This window comes from Heptranchias perlo, chromosome 16, assembly GCF_035084215.1.
Source record: "Heptranchias perlo isolate sHepPer1 chromosome 16, sHepPer1.hap1, whole genome shotgun sequence".
Taxonomy (NCBI): Eukaryota; Metazoa; Chordata; class Chondrichthyes; order Hexanchiformes; family Hexanchidae; genus Heptranchias; species Heptranchias perlo.
This window is the reverse complement of record NC_090340.1, coordinates 65,318,398-65,341,766: the sequence shown is the minus strand read 5'-3', so window position 1 is coordinate 65,341,766 and position 23,369 is coordinate 65,318,398. Positions and strand designations below refer to the sequence as shown.

Here is a 23,369-nt window from a genome sequence, read left to right as displayed (position 1 = left end):
TGGATCCCATGAGATTTAACCTTATGTAACAACCTACCATGCGGTACCTTGTCAAAGGCTTTGCTGAAGTCCATGTAGACCACGTCTACTGCACAGCCCTCATCTATCTTCTTGGTTACCCCTTCAAAAAACTCAATCAAATTCGTGAGACATGATTTTCCTCTCACAAAACCATGCTGACTGTTCCTAATCAGTCCCCGCCTCTCCAAATGCCCGTAGATCCTGTCTCTCAGAATACCCTCTAACAACTTACCCACTACAGATGTCAGGCTCACCGGTCTGTAGTTCCCAGGCTTTTCCCTGCCGCCCTTCTTAAACAAAGGCACAACATTTTCTACCCTCCAATCTTCAGGCACCTCACCTGTAGCTGTCGATGATTCAAATATCTCTGCTAGGGGACCCGCAATTTCCTCCCTAACCTCCCATAACGTCCTGGGATACATTTCATCAGGTCCCGGAGATATATCTACCTTGATGCGCGTTAAGACTTCCAGCACCTCCCTCTCTGTAATATGTACACTCCTCAAGACATCACCAGTTATTTCCCCAAGTTCCCTAACATCCATGCCTTTCTCAACCGTAAATACCGATGCGAAATATTCATTTAGGATCTCACCCATCTCTTGTGGTTCCGCACATAGATGACCTTGTTGATCCTTAAGAGGCCCTACTCTCTCCCTAGTTAATCTTATGCCCTTTATGTATTTGTAGAAGCTCTTTGGATTCACCTTTGCCTTATCTGCCAAAGCAATCTCATGTCCCCTTTTTGCCCTCCTGATTTCTCTCTTAACTCTACTCCGGCAATCACTATACTCTTCAAGGGATCCACTTGATCCCAGCTGCCTATGCATGTCATATGCCTCCTTAGATAGATAATAAAATGCAATGCAATGCAAAAAGGAATTTATTGTGAAAAATAATCTTGCTGTATCCAAAATGGCTGGCACATTTTCTGACATAAGCCTGGCACCTTTTAGCCAGCTCTTTCAGCAGCCGAGATCAGATTGCGGTGCTTGCCAGTTGCAGGTCATCACCTTCCCAAACAAACCCCTGGGGGTCAATCAATGGTAAAAACTCTTGGCACTTTCTGGCCACACGAGCTCTCAGGCACTCAAGTACATCAGTGCTTTTTAGTACATTATTCTGTGCTTACCTGGCACACGGAATCCTCGCACGGGGTTAGACAGAGCCATTCCTATCTCCGTCATCCCATACCGCTCCAATAATGAGTGACCAGTGATTTGTTTCCATTTCTCCAGGATTGGCTGAGGAAGGGCAGCAGATCCTGAAACCATTAATCTAAAAAAACAGAAAAATTATAGTTAAGAACGAACATACGCCAATACTGAGTGACGGGATTTAATCCCGTGTAACGCTGAGTGACGGGGTTTAATCCCGTGTAACGCTGAGTGACGGGATTTAATCCCGTGTAACGCTGAGGGACGGGATTTAATCCAGTGTAACGCTGAGTGTTGGGATTTAATCCCGTGTAACGCTGAGTGTTGGGATTTAATCCCGTGTAACGCTGAGTGACCGGATTAATCCCGTGTAGCGCTGAGTGACGGGGTTTAATCCCGTGTAACGCTGAGTGACGGGATTTAATCCCGTGTATCGCTGAGTGACGGGATTTAATCCCGTGTATCGCTGAGTGACCGGATTAATCCCGTGTAACGCTGAGTGACGGGGTTTAATCCCGTGTAACGCTGAGTGACGGGGTTTAATCCCGTGTAACGCTGAGTGACGGGGTTTAATCCCGTGTAACGCTGAGTGACGGGGTTTAATCCCATGTAACGCTGAGTGACCGGATTAATCCCGTGTAACGCTGAGTGACCGGATTAATCCCGTGTAACGCTGAGTGACCGGATTAATCCTGTGTAACGCTGAGTGACCGGATTAATCCCGTGTAACGCTGAGTGACGGGGTTTAATCCTGTGTAACGCTGAGTGACGGGGTTTAATCCCGTGTAACGCTGAAAGATGTCTGTTATGGAGTAGTGAGATTCCAATCCCACCCAGGTGCTAGTGCCTGGGACTATTCTCTTACCTGATGTTGCTCTGACACACACCGTAGATGAAATCCTTCACATGGCTCTGTGTGAAGTGCTTGGTGTGGTATTCGATGAGTTTGGCGTATATGGTAGGCACTGCCATGAACACATTGACCCGTGGAACTTTTGTACAATCAGTTCTCAGCAGATTCTCCCAAACCTTGAGAGAAAATAAAAAGATGGGAAAGATGATTTGTGTGCCAGCTCTTTGTTGTATATGTCCTACCACCGATCTGGAGCTAACAGGTGTACCGGGTGCGACACATTAGTGGTGCAGCTAACTGGAGGAGAATTTGTGAAGGGCCCCTTCCTTCAAAATGGGGCACAATGGGAAGAGAGGCACTTTACATATAAAATGGAGGAGAGAAGGACGCAGGGGCATTTCACCCACAAGAGGTGGTGAAAGATGCAATATAAATGCAAGCTCTTTCTTTTTTTATTCCCCACCTGCTGCCTGGTCATTCAATTGAACACCAGGAAGCGGGTAAGAGGTGGACCAAAGAACTTGCATTTATATAAACACACCTTTAACACCAAGGACAGCCCAAGGTGCTTCACAGAGATACAAGTTACACAGAAAATACACCACACTTTAAATTAAATAATTCTAAAACAAAGTGAATAACAGAAAAAAGTGAGGCAAGAAGACAAAGAACCAATTGAGAAGCTGCAATGAGGTTCAGCAAAACCAGAGAATCAAATAGAAAGCCATAGGAGAGAAAAGGGAGAGATGGTAAAGCAAGGGAAGGAGGTCGGGAAGGACACAGAAAGACAGAAAAAAGTTAGAATTGCCATAACAAACTCAAATTTTTATAGAGTCTAAACTTTTAATTTCACGCTTTTCTGGAGACCCACAGGTATTTGAGAAAAATAACTATGTTATTGGGAGCTCTTTTACACTCCTTCCTAACAAGGCTGGCAGCCCTCTGGTACCTCACTCAAGTGGCCAATCAGTGTAGACAGTGAGTGTCAGCAGGTTATTCCACCATGAAAGGCACCACAGCCACCCACCAGGTGATCAGGGGAGCTGGCTGCTGGTTCTGAAATGTCCATTGCAGAGATTTAAGTTAAATAGTTTGTGCTGTTACAGATGCAGTCAATCACTGAGCTCCCCAAAACTGCACTCAGGCTGCTCAGTGCTGAGTATTTCTGTTCAGAACGAGGTCTGAATTATGCTGTTCACAGTGTTCCGCCAGTCACAGTAAAACACAGGCCCGAGTGTCAGTGGGAAGAGTCACATCTGTAGGTACAGCTCAGGCACACAACTAAACATGTTCACTCACTCAGTGTGCTACAAATAAAACAAAGCAGCATTGGTGAGGGTCGGACAACCTGGACAGTTTAATAGCAATGAGGCTTTCAATGTAGCAACCAAAGAGCTCACTGCAGGTGAGCGGCAGAAGGGAGGGCAGTACCAGCAGGTCCAGCACAGTGTCACCTGCTGCTTGTGAAATTTCCTTCTAATCTTCTCAATGTCTACACGATTTAAATGGGAATAAAGGTGGTGTTGGCACTGTGGCTGCAGTGAGGCTGGTTACAGATCAAATGAAAGACAAACCAAGCCAGATACTGAAATTCTAAATAATATTCCAGTTACCACCCACACTCGACAATCAGCACATGGAGACTGTCATCCAGCTGCAGAATTCTCCAGTCACTCAGTAGTTGCAAAGCAGCATCCTTTTACAAAACCTCCCAGCATTTAGAATCATGATTCTATAGCAGGGAAAGAGCCCATTCGGCCCATTGCCCCTGTGCTGGCTCTCTGAGCAAGCTCTTCCTCAGTCAAATTGCCCTGCTCTTTCCGCATTCGGCCCATCGCCCCTGTGCTGGCTCTCTGAGAGAGCTCTCCTTTAGTCCCATTCCCCGGCCCTTTCTCCGTGCGCTTATAAAATTTTTTTTCAAACATTTATCCATTTCCCTTTTAAAAACTACTATGGATTTTTCTTCCACCATTGTTCCATGTTCTAACTAGTCTCTCTCTGTAAAATACTCTTGCCAGGCCTCTCCTTTCTTTTGGTTATGATTTTTAATTTATGTTCTCTAGTAACCAACTCATCGACCCATACAAAGAGTTATTTTTGAATTACCTTATCAAAACCCCTCAGAAGTTTGAACACCTCGATCATATCTCTAACCCTCTTGGTTCTAATGAAAAGAGTTCCTTGAATTTACAAGCCAGACTCAGATTCCAGCCCAGCCCTGATGAATTATTTCCATTTTGGTGAATATATTTCACACACCCCCGCACTCCAGTAAACTGCAAGTAACTATAAGTAGCCTCTTTAAATTGGCCAGCATCTTGTTTCCTGCGCAGGGGTACCATCCCCCCTTTTGACAAATGTATTTTCTAACCGTTGCTGACAGGATAACCCCTCCTCGCTCCAGTGCACTGTGCTCAGCTTGGCAGTGAGAAAGCATGAAGTAATTGACGGTGAATGACAGGCTCTCCTTCATCTCTTCCCCCTGGGACTACAGCACTGAAATCTCCCCTCAGCCCTCCTCTCAGGCTCAATTTCATTACTTTCCACTTCACCGCCTCACTGCTGCCTCTGGACAATAACACCCAGCTCAATGTGTTGCGACTTCTCCGCATTACGACAAGCGTCACAGCAGAGGCACACGGTCAAAAGCCCATCGTACTGCATCTCGCAGCAGCACCCGAAACCAAACTGCTGCTCCTCACCATAATGCCCCAGAGTTTAATAGAAAAGGCACTCCCAGGTCACGAGCTAAACTGATAATATCATTATACTTAGAATCATAGAATCATACAGCACAGAAAGAGGCCATTCGGCCCATCGTGCCTGTGCCGACTCTTTGAAAGAGCTATCCAATTAGTCCCACTCCCCCGCCCTTTCCCCAGGGCCCTGCAAATTGTTCCTTTTCAAGTATTTCTCCAATTCCCTTTTGAAAGTTACCAGTGAATGTCACTGTCCTCGCGGGGAGGTTCGCTAGTACTGTGGGAGGGATATAAACTAATTTGGCAGGGGGATAGGCACCAGGATGTAGCATTGGAAAGGAGAAACAAGGGGCACAAAGGATTGGGAGAGACAGATAGCACTAGAGTAAGAAATAGTACAGTATGAGGTGGGATCAGACTAAGAGAGAATAAAAGAAAGTCTAAGACTGGTTTGCAGTGCATGTGTGTAAACACATGAAGTGTGGTAAACAAGGTTGGTGAGCTGCAGACGCAAATAGCCACATGGGAATATGATGTTGTGACGATAACGGAGACCTGGCTCAAAAAAGGGCAGGATTGGGTACTAAATATTCCTGGATACAAAGTGTTCAGGAAAGAAAGGAGATGGGGTGGCAGTATTGATTAAGGAGAATATTACAGTGCTGGAGAGAGAGGATGTCCTGGAGGGGTCAAGGACAGAATCTATTTGGTTAGAGTTAAGAAACAATAGAGGTGCCATTACACTACTGGGTGTATTCTATAGGCCACCAACCAGTGGGAAGGAGATAGAGAAGTAAATTTGCAGGAAAATTACAGAGGTGCAAGAGCCATACAGTAGTGATAATGGGGGACTTCAACTATCCTAATATAGACTGAGATAGTAATAGTGTAAAGGGCAGAGAGGCGGAGGAATTTTTGACCAGTACGTTTCCGGCCCAACGAAGAAGGAGGCATTGCTGGATCTGGGGAATGAGGTGGGTCAAGTAGAGCAAGAGTCAGTGGGGGAACATTCAGGGAACAGCGATCATAGTATCATCAGGTTTAGATTAGCTATGGAAAAGGACAAGGAGCAATCTAGAGTAAAAATACTCAATTGGAGGAGGGCCAATTTCAATGGGATGAGAACAGATCTGGCCCGGGTAAATTGGAATTAAAGATTGGCAGGCAAAACTGTAATTGAACAATGGGCCGCCTTTAAAGAGGAGATGGTTCGGGTACAGTCTAGGTACATTCCCACCACGGGGAAAGGTAGGGCAACTAAAGCCAGAGCTCCCTGGATGATGAAAGAGATAAAGAGTAAGGTGAAGGAGAAAAAGGGGGCATATGAGAGATGTCAGGTTGATAATACAAGTGAGAACCAGCCTGAATATAGAAAGTTCAGAGGGGAAGTGAACAAGGAAATAAGAGGGGCAAAGAGAGAGTATGAGAATAGACTGGCATCTAAGATAAAAGGGAATCCAAAAGTCTTCTATCGGCACATAAATAGTAAATGGGTAGTAAGAGGAGGGGTGGGACCGATTTGGGACCAAAAAGGTGGAGGCTGAGGGCATGGCTGAGGTACTAAATGAGTACTTTGCATCTGTCTTTACCAAGGAAGAAGATGCTGCCAAAGTCACAGAAAAAGAGCAGGTAGTTGAGATACTGGTTGGGTTAAAAATTGATTAAGAGGAGGTACTAGAAAGTCTGGCTGTACTTAAAGTAGATAAGTCTCCCGGTCCAGATGGGATGCATCCTAGGTTGCTGTGGGAAGTAAGGGTGGAAATTGCGGAGCTACTGGCCATAATCTTCCAATCATCCTTAGATACGGGGGTGGAGCCAGAGGACTGGAGAATTGCAAATGTTACACCCTTGTTCAAAAAAGGGTGTAAGGATAAACCCAGCAACTATAGGCCAGTCAGTTTAACCTCAGTGGTGGGGAAACTTTTAAAAACAGTAATCAGGGACAAAGTCACCTGGACAAGTGTGGATTAATTAAGGAAAGCCAGCACGGATTTGTTAAAGGCAAATCGTGTTTAGCTAACTTGATTGAGTTCTTTCATGAGGTAACAGAGAGGGTTGATGAGGACAATGCAGTTGATGTTGTGTATATGGACTTCCAAAAGGTCTTTGATAAAGTGCCACATAATAGGCTTGTCAGCAAAATTAAAGCCCTTGGAATGAAAGGAGCAGTGGCAGCATGGATACAAAATTGGCTAAGTGACAGGAAACAGAGAGTAGTGGTGAACGGTTGTTTTTCGGACTGGAGGGAGGTGTACAGTGGTGTTCCCCAGGGGTCGGTGCTGGGACCACTGCTCTTCTTGATATATATTAATGACTTGGACTTGGGTGTACAGGGCACAACTTCCAAATTTGAAGATGACACAAAACTTGGAAGTGTAGTGAACAGTGAGGAGGATAGTGATAGACTTCAGGAGGACATAGACAGACTGGTGGAATGGGCAGACACGTGGCAGATGAAATTGAATGCAGAAAAATGCAAGCTGATACACTTCGGTAGGAAGAATGAGGAGTGGCAATATAAACTAGAGGGTACAATTCTAAAAGAGGTACAGGAACAGAGAGATCTGGGGGTGTATGTACACAAATTGTTGACGGTGGCAGGACAGATTGAGAAAGCGGTTAAAAAAAGCATACGAGATCCTGGGCTTTATAAAGAGAGGCATTGAGTACAAAAGCAAGGAAGTAATGATGAATCTTTATAAAACACTGGTTCGGCCACAACTGGAGTATTGTGTCTAATTCTGGGCACCGCACCTTAGGAAGGCTGTGAAGGCCTTAGAGAGGGTGCAGAAAAGATTTACTAGAATGGTTCCAGGGATGAGGGATTTCAGTTATGTGGTTAGACTGGAGAAGCTGGGGTTGTTCTCCTTACAGCAGAGAATATTGAGAGGAGATTTGATGCAAGTGTTCAAAATCATGAGGGCTCCAGACAGAGATAGAGAGAAACTGTTCCCATTGGCAGAATCGTTGAGAACCTGAGGACACAGATTTAAGGCAATTGGCAAAAGAAACCAAAGGCGACACGAGAAAACACTTCTTTACACAGAGAGTAGTTATGATCTGGAATGCACTACCCGAGGGGGTGGTGGAGACAGATTCAATCGTGGCTTTCAAAAAGGAATTGGATAAATACATGAAAGAAAAAAATTTGCAGGGCTACTGGGAAATGGCAGGGAGTGGGACTAGCTGGATTGCTCTTGTAGAGAGCCGGCACGGGCTCGACGGGCCAAATGGCCTCCTTTTGTGCTGTAACCATTCTATGATTCTATGAATCTGTTTCCACTGCCCTTTCAGGCAGCACATTCCAGATCATGATAACTCGCTTCGTAGAAAAAATTTCTCCTCATCTCCTCTCTGGTTCTGTCAATCACCTTAAATCTGTGTCCTCTGGTTACCGACCCTTTTGCCAGTGGAAACTGTTTCTCTCTATTTACTCTATCAAAACCCTTCATAATTTTGAACACCTCTATTAGATCTCCGTTTAACCTTCTCTGCTGTAAGAAGAACAACCCCAGCTTCTCCAGTCTATCCACGTAACTGAAGTCCCTCATTCCTGGTACCTGGATTTGTGTACAGGAGTAAGGATGTCTTACTGCAGTTATACAGGGCTTTGGTGAGACCGCACCTGGAGTATTGTGTGCAGTTTTGGTCTCCTTACCTAAGAAAGGATATACTTTCCATAGAGGGAGTGCAGCGAAGGTTCACCAGACTGATTCCTGGGATGGCAGGACTGTCGTATGAGGAGAGATTGGGTCGACTCGGCCTGTATTCACTCGAGTTTAGAAGAATGAGAGGGGATCTCATTGGAACATATAAAATTCTGACAGGGCTCGACAGACTGGATGCAGGGAGGATGTTTCCCCTGGCTGGGGGGGTCCAGAACGAGGGGTCACAGTCTCAGGATACGGGGTAGGACATTTAGGACTGAGATGAGGAGAAATTTCTTCACTCAGAGGGTGGTGAATCTGTGGAATTCTCTACCACAGAAGGCTGTGGAGGCCAAGTCACTGAATATATTTAAGAAGGAGCTAGATAGATTTCTAGATACAAAAGGCATCAAGGGGTATGGGGAGAGAGCGGGAATATGGTATTGAGATAGAGGATCAGCCATGATCATATTGAATGGCGGAGCAGGCTCGAAGGGCCGAATGGCCTACTCCTGCTCCTATTTTCTATGTACCATTCTAGTAAATCTCTTCTGCACCTCCTTTAAGGCCTTGACATCCTTCCTAAAGTGCAGTGCCCAGAATTGAACACAATACTCCAGCTGAGGCCGAAACCAGTGTTTTATAAAGGTTTAGCATAACTTCCTTGCTTTTGTACTCTGTGCCTCTATTTATTAAGCCCAGGATCCCGTATGCCTTTTTAACAGCCTTCTCAACTTGTCCTGCCACCTTCAAAGATTTGTGCATACACCCCCAGGTCTCTCTGTTCCTGCACCCTCTTTAAAATTGTACCATTTAGTTTATATTGCCTCTCCTCATTCTTCCTACCAAAATGAATCACCTCACACTTCTCTGCGTTAAATTTCATCCACCATGCGTCCTTCCAAAATGCATCATTGATTCCTTCCCGATACCGCCTGATCCCAGAATTCTCAGCACTAAAAGAAAGAAAGACTTGCATTCATATAGCACCCTTCACAACCTCAGGATGTCCAAAAATGCTTTACAGCCAATTAAGTTCTTTAGAAGTGTAGTCACTGTTGTAATGTTTGCAGGACAGGTTGAGAAAGCGGTTAAATAAGCATACGGGATCCTGGGCTTTATAAATAGAGACATAGAGTACAAAAGCAAGAAAGTTATGATGAACCTTTATAAAACACTGGTTCGACCACAACTGGAGTATTGTGTCCAATTCTGGGCACTGCACATTAGGAAGGCTGTGAAGGCCTTAGAGAGGGTGCAGAAAAGATTTACGAGAATGGTTCCAGGGATGAGGGACTTCGGTTATGTGGATAGACTGGAGAAGCTGGGATTGTTCTCCTTAGAACAGAGAAGGTCGAGAGGAGATTTGATAGAAGTGTTCAAAATCATGAAGGGTTTAGATAAAGCAAATAAAGAGAAACTGTTCCAATTGGTGGAAGGGTTGAGAACCAGAGGAGACAGATTGGCAAAAGAACCAAAGGCGACATGAGGACAAACTTTTTTACGCAGCGAGTATTTATGATCTGGAATGCGCTGCCTGAAAGGGTGGTGGAGGCAGATTCAATTGTGGCTTTCAAAAAGGAATTGGATAAATACTTGAAGGGAAAAAAATATGCAGGGCTACGGGGAAAGAGCAAGGGAATGGGACGAACTGGATTGCTCTTACAAAAAGCCAGCGTAAGCTCGATGGGCCAAATGGCCTCCTTCTGTGCTGTAATCATTCTATGATTCCATGTAGGAAACACGAGCACCTCCCAGGACACCTCCGAACAGGTCCAGACCTTACCCCCAATGCTCGAACTCTAAAACCACTCTCTCCAATCCCCCTTATACTGTTAGACACCCCTCAGCAGGACTCCCATAACCTGCAGCTAAACCCATATCCCCAGATCCTGGGATTCTCCGAACAATGGTCTCAGAAGCTAGCACCCCTGCAGTAGTCCCAGGCATTCCCTTCCCCAACACCTGTAGGCTCCAGCACCCGGTCCATTGTACCGAGACCCTCCAACTCCCCACCACTGTTTCTCAGTATTCCTATATCCAGCAACCCGCTCCCCAATGCTCCCACACCCCTCCATTGCCATCTCTAGGCTCCAAAATCTCAAGACCACCATCCCAACACTTCCACACAGACCCTGAAACCAGTTCTCGCTACTCAAGGACCCCGAGACCTCCCTCTCCAACGCCCCTAGATCCCAGATCCCTCTCCCAGTGTTCCTGGAGCCTCCTTCTCTGGTTCTCCAGAACCGTGGGACATCCCCTCCCCCTGCCCATTGCAGTGCTCCTAGACTCTGGGAACTCCTCAAAATAACAGTATGATGTGTTTTAATTTTTAAGTTTCTGTCAGGTTTCAGCAGAGAGAGCTGTTGTCGTTAGTTAATTGGTTAGCTAGATTAAACTGGTTCCTGAAAGAGAAGTAGGCCTGACTCATCTGAGTCCCAAACAGGAGAAATAGAGGGGCCTGTTTGTGCAACGGGCACAGAGTGAAACATCTGAGAGTTTGGTGAGTGTGGGAGTTCGGTGAAGTGGGGGAAGGAGGTGCTGCTTTGCCTTGCTTTTCCTAATTTTTTCCGCAGAGGGGCGGCGGACCTGAGCAGCAGAAGACTGAGAGTGGGGAATAAAAGCTGCAGCAGACCTGCAACAAGAGAAAACTACTGTGCGACGTCACAGACGAGGCAGGAGAGTCCGAGAGGTGAGCACAGTATAAAAGGAGAGACCAAGAGCAGGAGGAGAGTCTGAGAGGTGAATGCAGTGTAAATCTAAGGAAAGTAATGGCAGCAGAGCTCGCACCCGTGATATGCTCCTCCTGCTCTATGTGGGAAGTTATGGACACTACAGGTGTGCCTGGCGACCATGTGTGCAGGAAGTGTGTTCAGCTGCAGCTACTGGCTAACCGTCTTTCGGAGCTGGAGCTGCGGGTGAATTCACTGTGGAGCATCCGTGATGCTGAGACTATCGTGGATAGCACGTTCAGTGAGGTGGTCACACTGCAGGTAAAGAATACGCAGGCAGAAAGGAAATGGGTGACCGCCAGGCAGAGTAAAAGGACTAGGCAGGTAGAGCAGGAGTCCCCTGGGGCCATCTCCCTCTCAAACAGATATACCACTTTGGATACTGTTGGGGGAGATGGTTTATCAGGGGAAAGCAGTAAGAGCCAAGTTCGTGGCACCACGGGTGGCTCTGCTGCACAGGAGGGGAGGAAGAAGAGTGGCAGAGCTATATTGACAGGGGATTCAATTGTAAGGGGAACAGATAGGCGTTTCTGCGGCCGCAAACGTGACTCCAGGATGGTATGTTGCCTCCCTGGTGCTAGGGTCAAGGATGTCACGGAGCGGCTGCAGGACATTCTGGAGGGGGAGGGTAAACAGCCAGTAGTCGTGGTCCATATCGGTACCAACGACAGAGGTTAAAAAAAAGGGATGAGGTCCTGCAAGGTGAATTTAAGGAGTTAGGAGATAAATTAAAAAACAGGACCTCAAAAGGTAGTGATCTCAGGATTACTACCAGTACCACGTGCTAGTGAGTATAGGAACAGGAGAATAGACAGGATGAATGCGTGGCTGCAGGGATGGTGTAGGAGGGAGGGATTTAGATTCCTGGGACATTGGGACCGGTTCTGGGGAAGGTGGGACCTGTACAAGCGGGACGGGTTACACCCGAGCAGGACCGGGACCGATGTCCTCGCGGGGGTGTTTGCCAGTGCTGTTGGGGAAGATTTAAACTGGAGTGGCAGGGGGATGGGAACCTGAGCGGGGAGTCAGAAGGGAGTAAAGTTGAGAGCAGCAAGAGAGGGGAGGACCCAGAGGAAATTTACAATACAAATAGTACAAACAGTGAAAGGGAAAAGCGTAGAGCAAATCTGTAAATGGGTAAAACGACTGATGATCAGTGGGAAATGTTTAAAGAAACATTTAACGTGATACAGAATCAGTAGAAAGAAAGTGTACTTTAGGCACTACAGATAAAGTGAAAACTAGAAGGCGTAAGGCGATTAACCCAGCATCAAAGCTGAAGATCAGGCTAGGGTGTGTGGCCCAACTAAGAGTTCTATATACAAATGCACGGAGTATAAGGAATAAATTAAATGAACTACAGGTTCAAATTCAAATTGGAGGGTATGACATGATAGCTATTACTGAGACATGGCTGCAGGATGGTCAGGATTGGGAACTAAATATACCGGGTTATAAGGTCTACAGGAGAGACAGGGAAAATGGAAGAGGGGGAGGAGTAGCCTTAGTGATTAGAGATAAAATCAATTCAATGATAAAGGAGGATATAACGAGGGGTAAGCAGCCAACAGAGACCTTATGGGTTGAATTGAGAAATAGGAAAGGATCTAAGACTATAGTGGGAGTTGTGTATAGGACCCCTGGCAGCAGCTCTGAAGTGCTAGATTGTGTAAATGCAGAGATTAGACAAGCGTGTAACAAAGGCATAGTGGTCTTAATGGGGGACTTTAACCTTCACATAGATTGGGAAAAGCAGACAAGCAACTGTCAGAAAGGTAGTGAATTTCTTGAGTGTGTCCAGGATAGTATTCGACAGCAGTATGTCCTAGAGGCAACAAGGGGGCAAGCCATACTAGATTTAGTAATGAGTAATGAACCAGATTTAGTTAACAGCTTAACTGTACGTGAACATCTATCCAATAGCGATCATAACATGATCGAGTTCAATGTAGTGTTTGAAAGGGAAAAAAGTGAATCAGCTGCTAAGATTCTAGACTTGGGTGAGGCCGACTTCAATGGGATGAGACAGAGACTGTCCACAGTAAACTGGGCAAATCTGTTAATGGGTAAAACGACTGATGATCAGTGGGAAATGTTTAAAGAAACATTTAACGTGATATAGAATCAGTTTATACCCCTGATGGGCAAGAACTCTACTTGCCAAAAAAAACAGCCATGGACAACTAAAGAGGTAAGGGACAGTATAAGACATAAGGAAAGGGCATACAAAAAGGCAAAAAATGGCACAGATCCTGACGAATGGGAAAGATACAAAGATCAACAAAGGGTCACAAAACAGATAGTAAGAGCTACAAAAAGAGAGTATGAAAAGAAACTTGCAAGGGATATCAAAACCAATACGAAGAACTTTTATAGTTATATTAGGAAAAAGAGGGTGGTCAGGAGCAGTGTTGGCCCCTTAAAAACTGAAAGTGGGGATATTGTCATTGACAATGGGGAAATGGCGGACATGTTGAACAATTACTTTGCGTCAGTATTTACAGTAGAAAAAGAGGATAGCATGCCGGAAATCCCAAGAGAACTAATATTGAATTGGGAACAGGGACTCGATAAAATTAACATAAGTAAAGCAACAGTAATGAAGAAAATAACAGCACTAAAGAGTGACAATTCCCCAGGACCAGATGGTTTCCATCCCAGGGTTTTAAAGGAAGTAGGTGAGCACATTGCAGATGCCCTAACTATAATCTTACAAAGTTCTCCAGATTCAGGAACTGTCCCTCTAGATTGGAAAATTGCACATGTCACTCCGCTTTTTAAGGAAGGAGAGAGAGGGAAACCAGGGAATTATAGACCAGTTAGCCTAACATCTGTTGTGGGGAAAATGCTGGAGTCTATAATTAAGGATGGGGTGACTGAACACCTCGAGAATTTTCAGTTAATCAGGGAGAGCCAGCATGGATTTGTGAAAGGTAGGTCGTGCCTGACAAACCTGATTGAATTTTTTGAAGAGGTGACTAAAGTAGTGGACAGGGGAATGTCAATAGATGTTATTTATATGGACTTCCAGAAGGCATTTGATAAGGTCCCACATAAGAGTCTGTTAGCTAAGATAGAAGCCGATGGAATCAAGGGAAAAGTACGGACTTGGTTAGGAAGTTGGCTGAGCGAAAGGTGACAGAGAGTAGGGATAATGGGTAGGTACTCACATTGGCAGGATGTGACTAGTGGAGTCCCGCGGGGATCTGTCTTGGGGCCTCAATTATTCACAATATTTATTAACGACTTAGATGAAGGCATAGAAAGTCTCATATCTAAGTTTGCCGATGACACAAAGATTGGTGGCATTGTAAGCAGTGTAGATGAAAACATAAAATCACAAAGGGATATTGATAGATTAGGTGAATGGGCAAAACTGTGGCAAATGGAATTCAATGTAGACAAATGTGAGATCATCCACTTTGGATCATAAAAAGAATAGAACAGGGTACTTTCTAAATGGTAAAAAGTTAAAAACAGTGGCTGTCCAAAGGGACTTAGGAGTTCAGGTACATGGATCATTGAAGTGTCATGAACAGGTGCAGAAAATAATCAAGAAGGCTAATGGAATGCTGGCTTTTATATCTTGAGGACTCGAGTATAAGGGGGCAGAAGTTATGCTGCAGCTATACAAAAACCCTGGTTAGACCGCACCTGGAGTACTGTGAGCAGTTCTGGGCACCGCACCTTCGGAAGGACATATTGGCCTTGGAGGGAGTGCAGCGTAGGTTTACTGGAATGATATCCGGACTTCAAGGGTTAAGTTACGAGGAGAGATTACACAAATTGGGGATGAATTCTCCAGAGTTTCGACGGTTAAGGGGTGATCTGATCAAAGTTTATAAGATATTAAGGGGAACAGATAGGGTGGATAGAGAGAAACTATTTCCGCTGGTTGGGGATTCTAGGAGTAGGGGGCACAGTCTAAAAATTAGAGCCAGACCTTTCAGGAGCGAGATTAGAAAACATTTCCACACACAAAGGGTGGTAGAAGTTTGGAACTCTCTTCCGCAAACGGCAATTGATACTAGCTCAATTGCTAAATTTAAATCTGAGATTGATAGCTTTTTGGTAACCAAAGGTATTAAGGGATATGGGCCAAAGGCAGGTATATGGAGTTAGATCACAGATCAGCCATGATCTTATCAAATGGCGGAGCAGGCTCGAGGGGCTGAATGGCCTCCTCCTGTTCCTATATTCCTAAGTGATACGCGTTACTGAATTCCATGTTATAAATTTGAATTGTTGTGTTTCAGTTGTAATTAGAGAAGCTGAATGAGCATTATGTACCATCGGATGAGCTGGGGAGCATTCATGTCCCACAACACTATCAGCGGGAACTGCTGAGAAACCTCGACACCGCTGCCTCGGACTTGCAGATGACCCACTGAGCATTCCCACCGTATTAGAGCAAGGAAGTGTCAGCTTGGCTCAGTTGGTAGCACTCTCAACTCCGGGAGAAGATTGTGGGTTCACACCTCATTCCAGGACTTGGGCACATAAACTAGGCTGACACTTCAGTACAGTACTGAGAGTGCACTGCACTGTTGGAGGGGCAGTACTGAGGGAGCACTGCACTGTCGGAGGGGCAGTACTGAGGGAGCACTGCACTGTCGGAGGGTCAGTACTGAGGGAGCACTGCACTGTCGGAGGGGCAGTACTGAGGGAGCGCTGCACTGTCGGAGGGTCAGTACTGAGGGAGCACTGCACTGTCGGAGGGTCAGTACTGAGGGAGCACTGCACTGTCGGAGGGGCAGTACTGAGGGAGCGCTGCACAGTTGGAGGGGCAGTACTGAGGGAGTGCTGCACTGCAGGAGGGTCAGTACTGAGACAGCGATGCACTGTCGGAGGGGCAGTACTGAGCGTGTGCTGAATTATCAGAGGGGAGTACTGAGGGAGTGCTGCACTCGGAGGAGCAGTAATGAGAGTGCACTGCACTGTCATACGAACATATGAATTAAAAGCAAGAGCAGGAGTAGGCCCCTCGAGCCTGCTCTGCCATTTGATAAAATCACGGCTGATCTGATTGTGACCTCAACCCTACTTTCCCATCTACCTACAATGACCTTTGACTCCCTTGTTAATCAGGAATCTATCTAACTCACCCTTAAAAATATCCAATGACCCTGCCCCCACCGCTCTCTGGGGAAGGGAGTTTCCACAGACTCACCACCCTCTGAGAGAAAAAAAATGTCCTCATCTCCGTCTTAAATGAGAGACCCCTTATTTTTAAACTGTGGCCCCTAGTTCTAGTCTTTCTCACAAGAGGAAACATCCTCTCAGTATCTACCCCTTCTCGTCCCCTCAGGATCTTATATGTTTCAATAAGATCACCTCTCATTCTTCTAAACTCCAGTGTGTACAGGCCCAACTTGTCCAACCTTTCCTCATAAGATAACCCCCTCATCCCAGGAATCAGTCGAGTGAACCTTCTCTGAACCGCCTCTAAAGCAATTATGTCCTTTCTTAAATAAGGAGACCAAAACTGCACACAGTATTCTAGATGTGGTCTCACCAATGCCCTGTACAACTGTAGCAAAACATCTCTACTTTTATATTCCATTCCCCTTGCAATAAATGACAACATTCCATTTACCTTCCTAATCACTTGCTGTACCTGCATACTAACTTTTTGTGATTCATGTACTCGGACACCCAGATCCCTCTGTACCTCAGAGTTCTGCAATCTCTCTCCATTTATAAATTATACTGCTTTTCTATTCCTCGTGCCCAAAAGTTCACATTTTCCCACATTATACTCCGTCTGTCAAATTTTTGCCCACACACTGAACCTTTCTATATCCCTTTGCACACTCCTTATGACCTTTTCACACCTTACTTTCCTACCCACATTTGTGTCATCAGCAAATTTAGCAACCAGACATTCGGTCCCTTCATCCAAGTCATTGATATAGATTGTAAATAGTTGAGGCCCCAGCACTGATCCCTGTGGCACTCCACTTGTTACATCTTGCCAACCTGAAAATGACCCATTTATGCCGACTCTCTGTTTCCTGTTAGCTAACCAATCCTTTATCCATGCGAATATGTTACCCCCTACATCATGGGCTCTTATTTTGTGTAGTAGCCTCTGATGTGCCACCTTGTCAAAAGCCTTCTGGAAATCCAAGTACACCATATCCACAGGATCCCCTTTATCCACATTGCTTGTTACTTCCTCAAAGAACTCTAATAAATTAGTCGACCACGATTTCCCTTTCACAAAGTCATGTTGACTCTGCCTGATTACATCGAGATTTTCTAAGTGCCCTGCTATAACCTCCTTAATAATAGATTCTCGATGTTAAGCTAAGAGGCCTGCAGTTTCCTGCTTTCTGTCTCCATCCTTTCTTGAATGGAGGAGTTACATTCGCTATTTTCCAATCTGATGGGACCCTTCTAGAATCTAGGGAATTTTGGAAAATTAATACCAATGGATCTACTATCTCTGCAGCCACTTCTTTTAAGACCCTGGGATGAAGTCCGTCAGGACCTGGGGACTTGTCAGCTTTTAGTTCTAAAATTTTTTTCAAAACCCTTTCCCTGGTGATTGTAAATGTTTTAAGTTCCTCCCTCCCTTTCACCTCTTGATTCACAATTTTTAAAAAATTTGTTCATGGGATGTGGGCGTCGATGGCGAGGCCGGCATTTATTGCCCATCCCGAATTGCCCTGGAGAAGGTGGTGGTGAGCCGCCTTCTTGAACCGCTGCAGTCCGTGTGGTAATTATTTCTGGCATGTTATTTGTTTCCTGCACTGTGAAGACGGACGCAAAATATCTGTTCAATTCATCAGCCGTTTCCTTGTTCTCCATTATTAATTCCCCAGACTCACTCTCTGGAGGACCAAAGCTCACTTTACTCACTCTTTTCCTTTTTAAATACCTGTAGAAACTCTTACTATCTGTTTTTATATTTCTAGCTAGCTTTCTCTCGTACTCTAATTTATTATCCTTATTATTCTTTTAGTCATTCTTTGCTGTTTTTTATATTCTGTCCAACTTCTGACCTGCCACTAATCTTCGTGGAATTTTATGCTTTTTCTTTCAATTTGATACTATCTTTAACTTCCTTAGTTGGCCACGGACGGTACGTCCTTCCCCTCGAGTCTTTCTTTCTCACTGGAATGTATCTTTGCTGAGTGTTATGAAATATCTCATTAAATGTCTGCCACTGCAACTCTACTGACCTATCCCTTAACCTAATTTCCCAGTTCACTTTAGCCAGCTCTGTCTTCGTGCCCTCATAATTGCCCTTATTTAAGTTTAAAACACTAGTCTCAGACTTACTTTTCTCTCCCTCAAACTGAATGTGAAATTCAATCATATTGTGATCACTGCTACCTAGAGGCTCCTTTACAATGAGGTCATTAATTAATCCTGTCTCATTTCACATTACCAGATCTAGAATAGCCTGCTCTCTGGCTCTAGAACGTGCTACTCTAAGAAACTGTCCCAAAAGCACTCTCTGAACTCATCTTCCAGGCTACCTTTGCCAATCAGATTCTTCCAATCAATATGGAGATTAAAATCATCCATGATTATAGAATCATAGAAGTTTACAACATGGAAACAGGCCCTTCGGCCCAACATGTCCATGTCGCCCAGTTTATACCACTAAGCTGGTCCCAATTGCCTGCACTTGGCCCATATCCCTCTATACCCATCTTACCCATGTAACTGTCCAAATGCTTTTTAAAAGACAAAATTGTACCCTCTGTCTTCTGTCGTCAAGCCAATTTTGTATCCAATTGGCTACCTCACCTTGGATCCAGTGAGATTTAACCTTACGTAACAACCTACCATGTGGTACCTTGTCAAAGGCTTTGCTAAAGTCCATGTACACCACGTCTACTGCACAGCCCTCATCTATCTTCTTGGTTACCCCTTCAAAAAACTCAATCAAATTCGTGAGACATGATTTTCCTCTCACAAAACCATGCTGACTGTTCCTAATCAGTCCCTGCCTCTCCAAATGCCTGTAGATCCTGTCTCTCAGAATACCCTCCAACAACTTACCCACTACAGATGTCAGGCTCACCGGTCTGTAGTTCCCAGGCTTTTCCCTGCCGCCCTTCTAAAACAAAGGCACAACATTTGCTACCCTCCAATCTTCAGGCACCTCACCTGTAGATGTCGATGATTCAAATATCTCTGCTAGGGGACCCGCAATTTCCTCCCTAACTTCCCATAACATCCTGGGATACATTTCATCAGGTCCATTATCGCTGTTCCTTTCTCACAAGCCCCCATTATTTCTTCCTGTATACCCTGTCCTACAGTGTGGTTACTGTTCGGGGTCCTATAAACTACTCCCACAAGTGACTTCTTGCCTTTACTATTTCTTATCTCTACCCAAACTGATTCTACATCTTGGTCTTTGGAACTAAGGTCATTTCTCTCTATTATACTCATGTCCTTCATTAACAGAGCGACCCCTCCACCTTCGCCCAGCTTCCTGTCCGTCCGAAATGTCAAGTACCCTTGAATATTCAGGTTCTAGCCTTTGTCATCTTGGAGCCATGTCTCTGTGATGGCTCTCAGATCGTACATATTTATTTCTATTTGAGCTGTCAATTCATCCATTTTGTAACAAATGCTACGCGCATTCAGATACAAAACCTTTAGTGCTGTCTTTTTACTATTTTTGCAACCTCCAGTTTTACTTGCTGGCGCACCCTTAAATTTATATGCTCTGTCCCTTCCTGCCACTCTCTGATTATCATTTCCCTTATTGCTACCTTGCCCTCTTGCCTTGTCTTCATTCTTTAATTTATCACATCCTCCCTTACTTGATCCCTCGCCCCCATTATTTAGTTTAAAGCCCTCTCTACCGCCCTAGTTATACGATTCGCCAGAACACTGGCCCCAGCACGGTTCAGATGAAGCCCGTCCCAACGGTACAGCTCCCACTTTCCCCAGTACTGGTGCCAGTGCCCCATGAATCGAAACCCATTTCTCCCACACCAATTTAACTCTAATCTTATTTACCCTACGCCAATTTGCTTGTGGCTGAGGTATTAATCCAGAGATTATTACCTTTTGAGGTTCTGCTTTTTAATTTAGCTCCTAGCTGCTCATACTCCCTAAGCAGAACCTCTTCCCTCATCCCAACTGTGTCGTTGGTACCTACGTGGACCACAACAAATGGATCCTCCCCCTCCCACTGCAAGTTTCTCTCCAGCCCAGAGCAGATGTCCCGAACCCTGGTAATGGGCAGGCAACACAGCCTTCTGGACTCTCGTTCTCAGCTGCAGAGAACTGTGTCTATCCCCCTGACTATACTGTCCCCTACGACCACTACATTCCTACTAACTCCCCCCCCCCCCCAGCCCCGCTTGAATGGCTTCCTGTACCATGATGCCACGGACAGTTTGTTCATCCACCCTGCAGCCCCCGCTTTCGTCCATACAGGCTGCAAGCACCTCAAACCTATTGGACAATTGCAAAGGCTGAGGCTCCTCCACTTCTACCTTCTCGATTCCCTTACCTGCCTCACTCGCAGTCACACCCTCCTGTCCCTGACCACTGACCAATTTAGTTGACCTTATCCTAAGGGGTGTGACCGCCTCCTGGAACCGAGTGTCCAGGTATTTTTCCCCCTCCCTGATGGGTCGCAGTGTCTGCAGCTCGGCCTCCAGTTCGATGACTCTGAGCCGAAGCTCCTCAAGCCGCAGACACTTACTGCAGACGTGTTTGCCCTGATCGCACTGGGGTCCAGGAGCTCCCACATTCTGCAGTCACTACACATCACCTGCCCTGCCATCTGTTTTATGTGTTAATTAATTTATAATTTTTCTCAATTTAAAAGGGAGGCCCCCCTTTCGGAGGGGCAACACTGAGGGAGTGCTGCACTGTCGCAGGGTCAGTACTGAGGGAGTGCTGCACTGTCGGAGGGGCAGTACTGAGGGAGCGCTGCACTGTCGGAGGGGCAGTACTGAGGGAGTTCTGCACTGTCAAGGGGGCAGTACTGAGGGAGTGCGGCACTGTCGGAGGGTCAGTACTGAGAGTGTGCGGCACTGTTGGAGGGTCAGTACTGAGAGTGTGCGGCACTGTCGGAGGGTCAGTACTGAGGGAGTGCGGCACTGTCGGAGGGCCAGTACTGAGAGTGTGCGGCACTGTCGGAGGGTCAGTACTGAGGGAGTGCGGCACTGTCGGAGGGTCAGTACTGAGGGAGCGCTGCACTGTCGGAGGGGCGGTACTGAGGGAGTGCTGCACTGTCGGAGGGTCAGTACTGAGAGTGTGCGGCACTGTCGGAGGGTCAGTACTGAGGGAGTGCTGCACTATCGGAGGGTCAGTACTGAGGGAGTGCTGCACTGTCGGAGGGTCAGTACTGAGGGAGTGCTGCACTGTCGGAGGGTCAGTACTGAGGGAGCGCTGCACTGTCGGAGGGTCAGTACTGAGGGAGTGCGGCACTGTCGGAGGGTCAGTACTGAGAGTGTGCGGCACTGTCGGAGGGTCAGTGCTGAGAGTGTGCGGCACTGTCGGAGGGTCAGTACTGAGGGAGTGCTGCACTGTCGGAGGGTCAGTACTGAGGGAGTGCTGCACTGTCGGAGGGTCAGTACTGAGGGAGTGCTGCACTGTCGGAGGGTCAGTACTGAGGGAGCGCTGCACTGTCGGAGGGTCAGTACTGAGGGAGCGCCGCACTGTCGGAGGGCTAGTACTGAGGGAGCGCCGCACTGTCGGAGGGTCAGTACTGAGGGAGTGCTGCACTGTCGGAGGGTCAGTACTGAGGGAGTGCTGCACTGTCGGAGGGTCAGTACTGAGGGAGCGCTGCACTGTCGGAGGGTCAGTACTGAGGGAGCGCCGCACTGTCGGAGGGCTAGTACTGAGGGAGCGCCGCACTGTCGGAGGGTCAGTACTGAGGGAGCGCTGCACTGTCGGAGGGTCAGTACTGAGGGAGTGCTGCACTGTCGGAGGGTCAGTACTGAGGGAGTGCTGCACTGTCGGAGGGTCAGTACTGAGGGAGTGCTGCACTGTCGGAGGGTCAGTACTGAGGGAGTGCGGCACTGTCGGAGGGTCAGTACTGAGAGTGTGCGGCACTGTCGGAGCTTCTGCTCTTCAGGCAGGCCCCACTGGTTCATCTACAAATTAACGATCCCATGGTAGTATTCAAAGAGGAGCAGGGAGTTCTCCAGGTGTTCTGGCCAACATTTTTCCCTTCCCTAACTCCACCAAAAACAGGTTCACTTGCCATTCCTCACATTGCTGTGTAGGATCTTACTGTGCACAAAGCCTACTGCATTTATTTATGTAACAACAGTGCCTATATTGCTAAAGTAAGTTAGCATATGTGAATCAGTGTGAAGCGTTTCTGAGAGATGTGATAAGGCACGAGATAAAGACCAGTTCTTTTAAATGACATGATTTAAAGAGTTCTCTCTGTATATTGTACGAAGCAATCAATAGCTGGGACTGAGTTAAAGTCTTTCATTTAATGTCAAGTTCAGAGACTGTTCACAAACTGCAAAACTTCACTCTTGCAGGAAGTGCTCAATTGAACTCAGTCCCAGTCCCAATTATTTTATAGCGCACACTGTAAATCTGTACTTAATTATAAGGCAATTAGCAGGGAGTCGAGGCAACACTCCGCAATGTGTTATTACAGGACGACTGCTGTACACTGGAAAGTAAAACTTTGCTTTAGCCTAGTTTTTCCTTGTGAAGTATCTGTTAAACACTTTGGGATCCAAGGGGAAGCTTCTACAAAGGCAATTTGTGTCCTTCACTGGCTCAAGCTCAACTGAGAAAAGGCCAGGAAAAGCATGCTTACCGATTCCAAATCATAACCAGTCTCCCGAGGGCCTCTCAACCCACAGCCACCTGCAGGGTCAACGCACATCGTCCTAAATTGCATTCTCTCTGTGCCCTTTCCTGTCAATCACCTCGCAGGCTTTAAATAACGCGCCAAGACCCTGACACAGCATCATTGCTCAATGTCTGCTCATCGATCCTCCTGAGTCGCCAACCAGCACGGCCAAGAGCGCGGATACAAAGAGCAATCAATCACCAGCATCCAACAACATGGAATAGCCACACGCACCTTTGCTGCTCTATCCCTCACCATTATTAAGTTCATTTACAAGCCACAACTGCAGTGCTCTGGCTGAGCTTGCCCTGTGCATTAGAATCAGTTTATATCCCAGTGCTGATCGCCAGCTCTTTCTCAGCCATTAACACTGTGAGTAGGGGCACCAGATCACTCAGCTCCTCATCAATATTGAGAACCGTGCTGCTCACAACAAACACAGGAAACAAACAGC

The 23,369-nt window shown here is 46.3% G+C and overlaps 1 protein-coding gene across 4 annotated transcripts in view; it reads right to left on the bottom strand.

The window, feature by feature from the left end:
• Nucleotides 1-23,369, bottom strand: part of acsf3 (acyl-CoA synthetase family member 3) — a 120,327-nt gene that overhangs the window by 64,281 nt on the left and 32,677 nt on the right. For all 4 annotated transcript variants that reach the window (XM_067997540.1, XM_067997542.1, XM_067997544.1 and 1 more), the window contains exons 4-5: nt 2,044-2,207; nt 1,154-1,299 (exon numbers count right to left, since the gene is read on the bottom strand). In XM_067997540.1, coding sequence (XP_067853641.1) covers nt 1,154-1,299; nt 2,044-2,207 — 310 coding nt within the window. The remainder of the gene's footprint in view (nt 1-1,153; nt 1,300-2,043; nt 2,208-23,369) is intronic.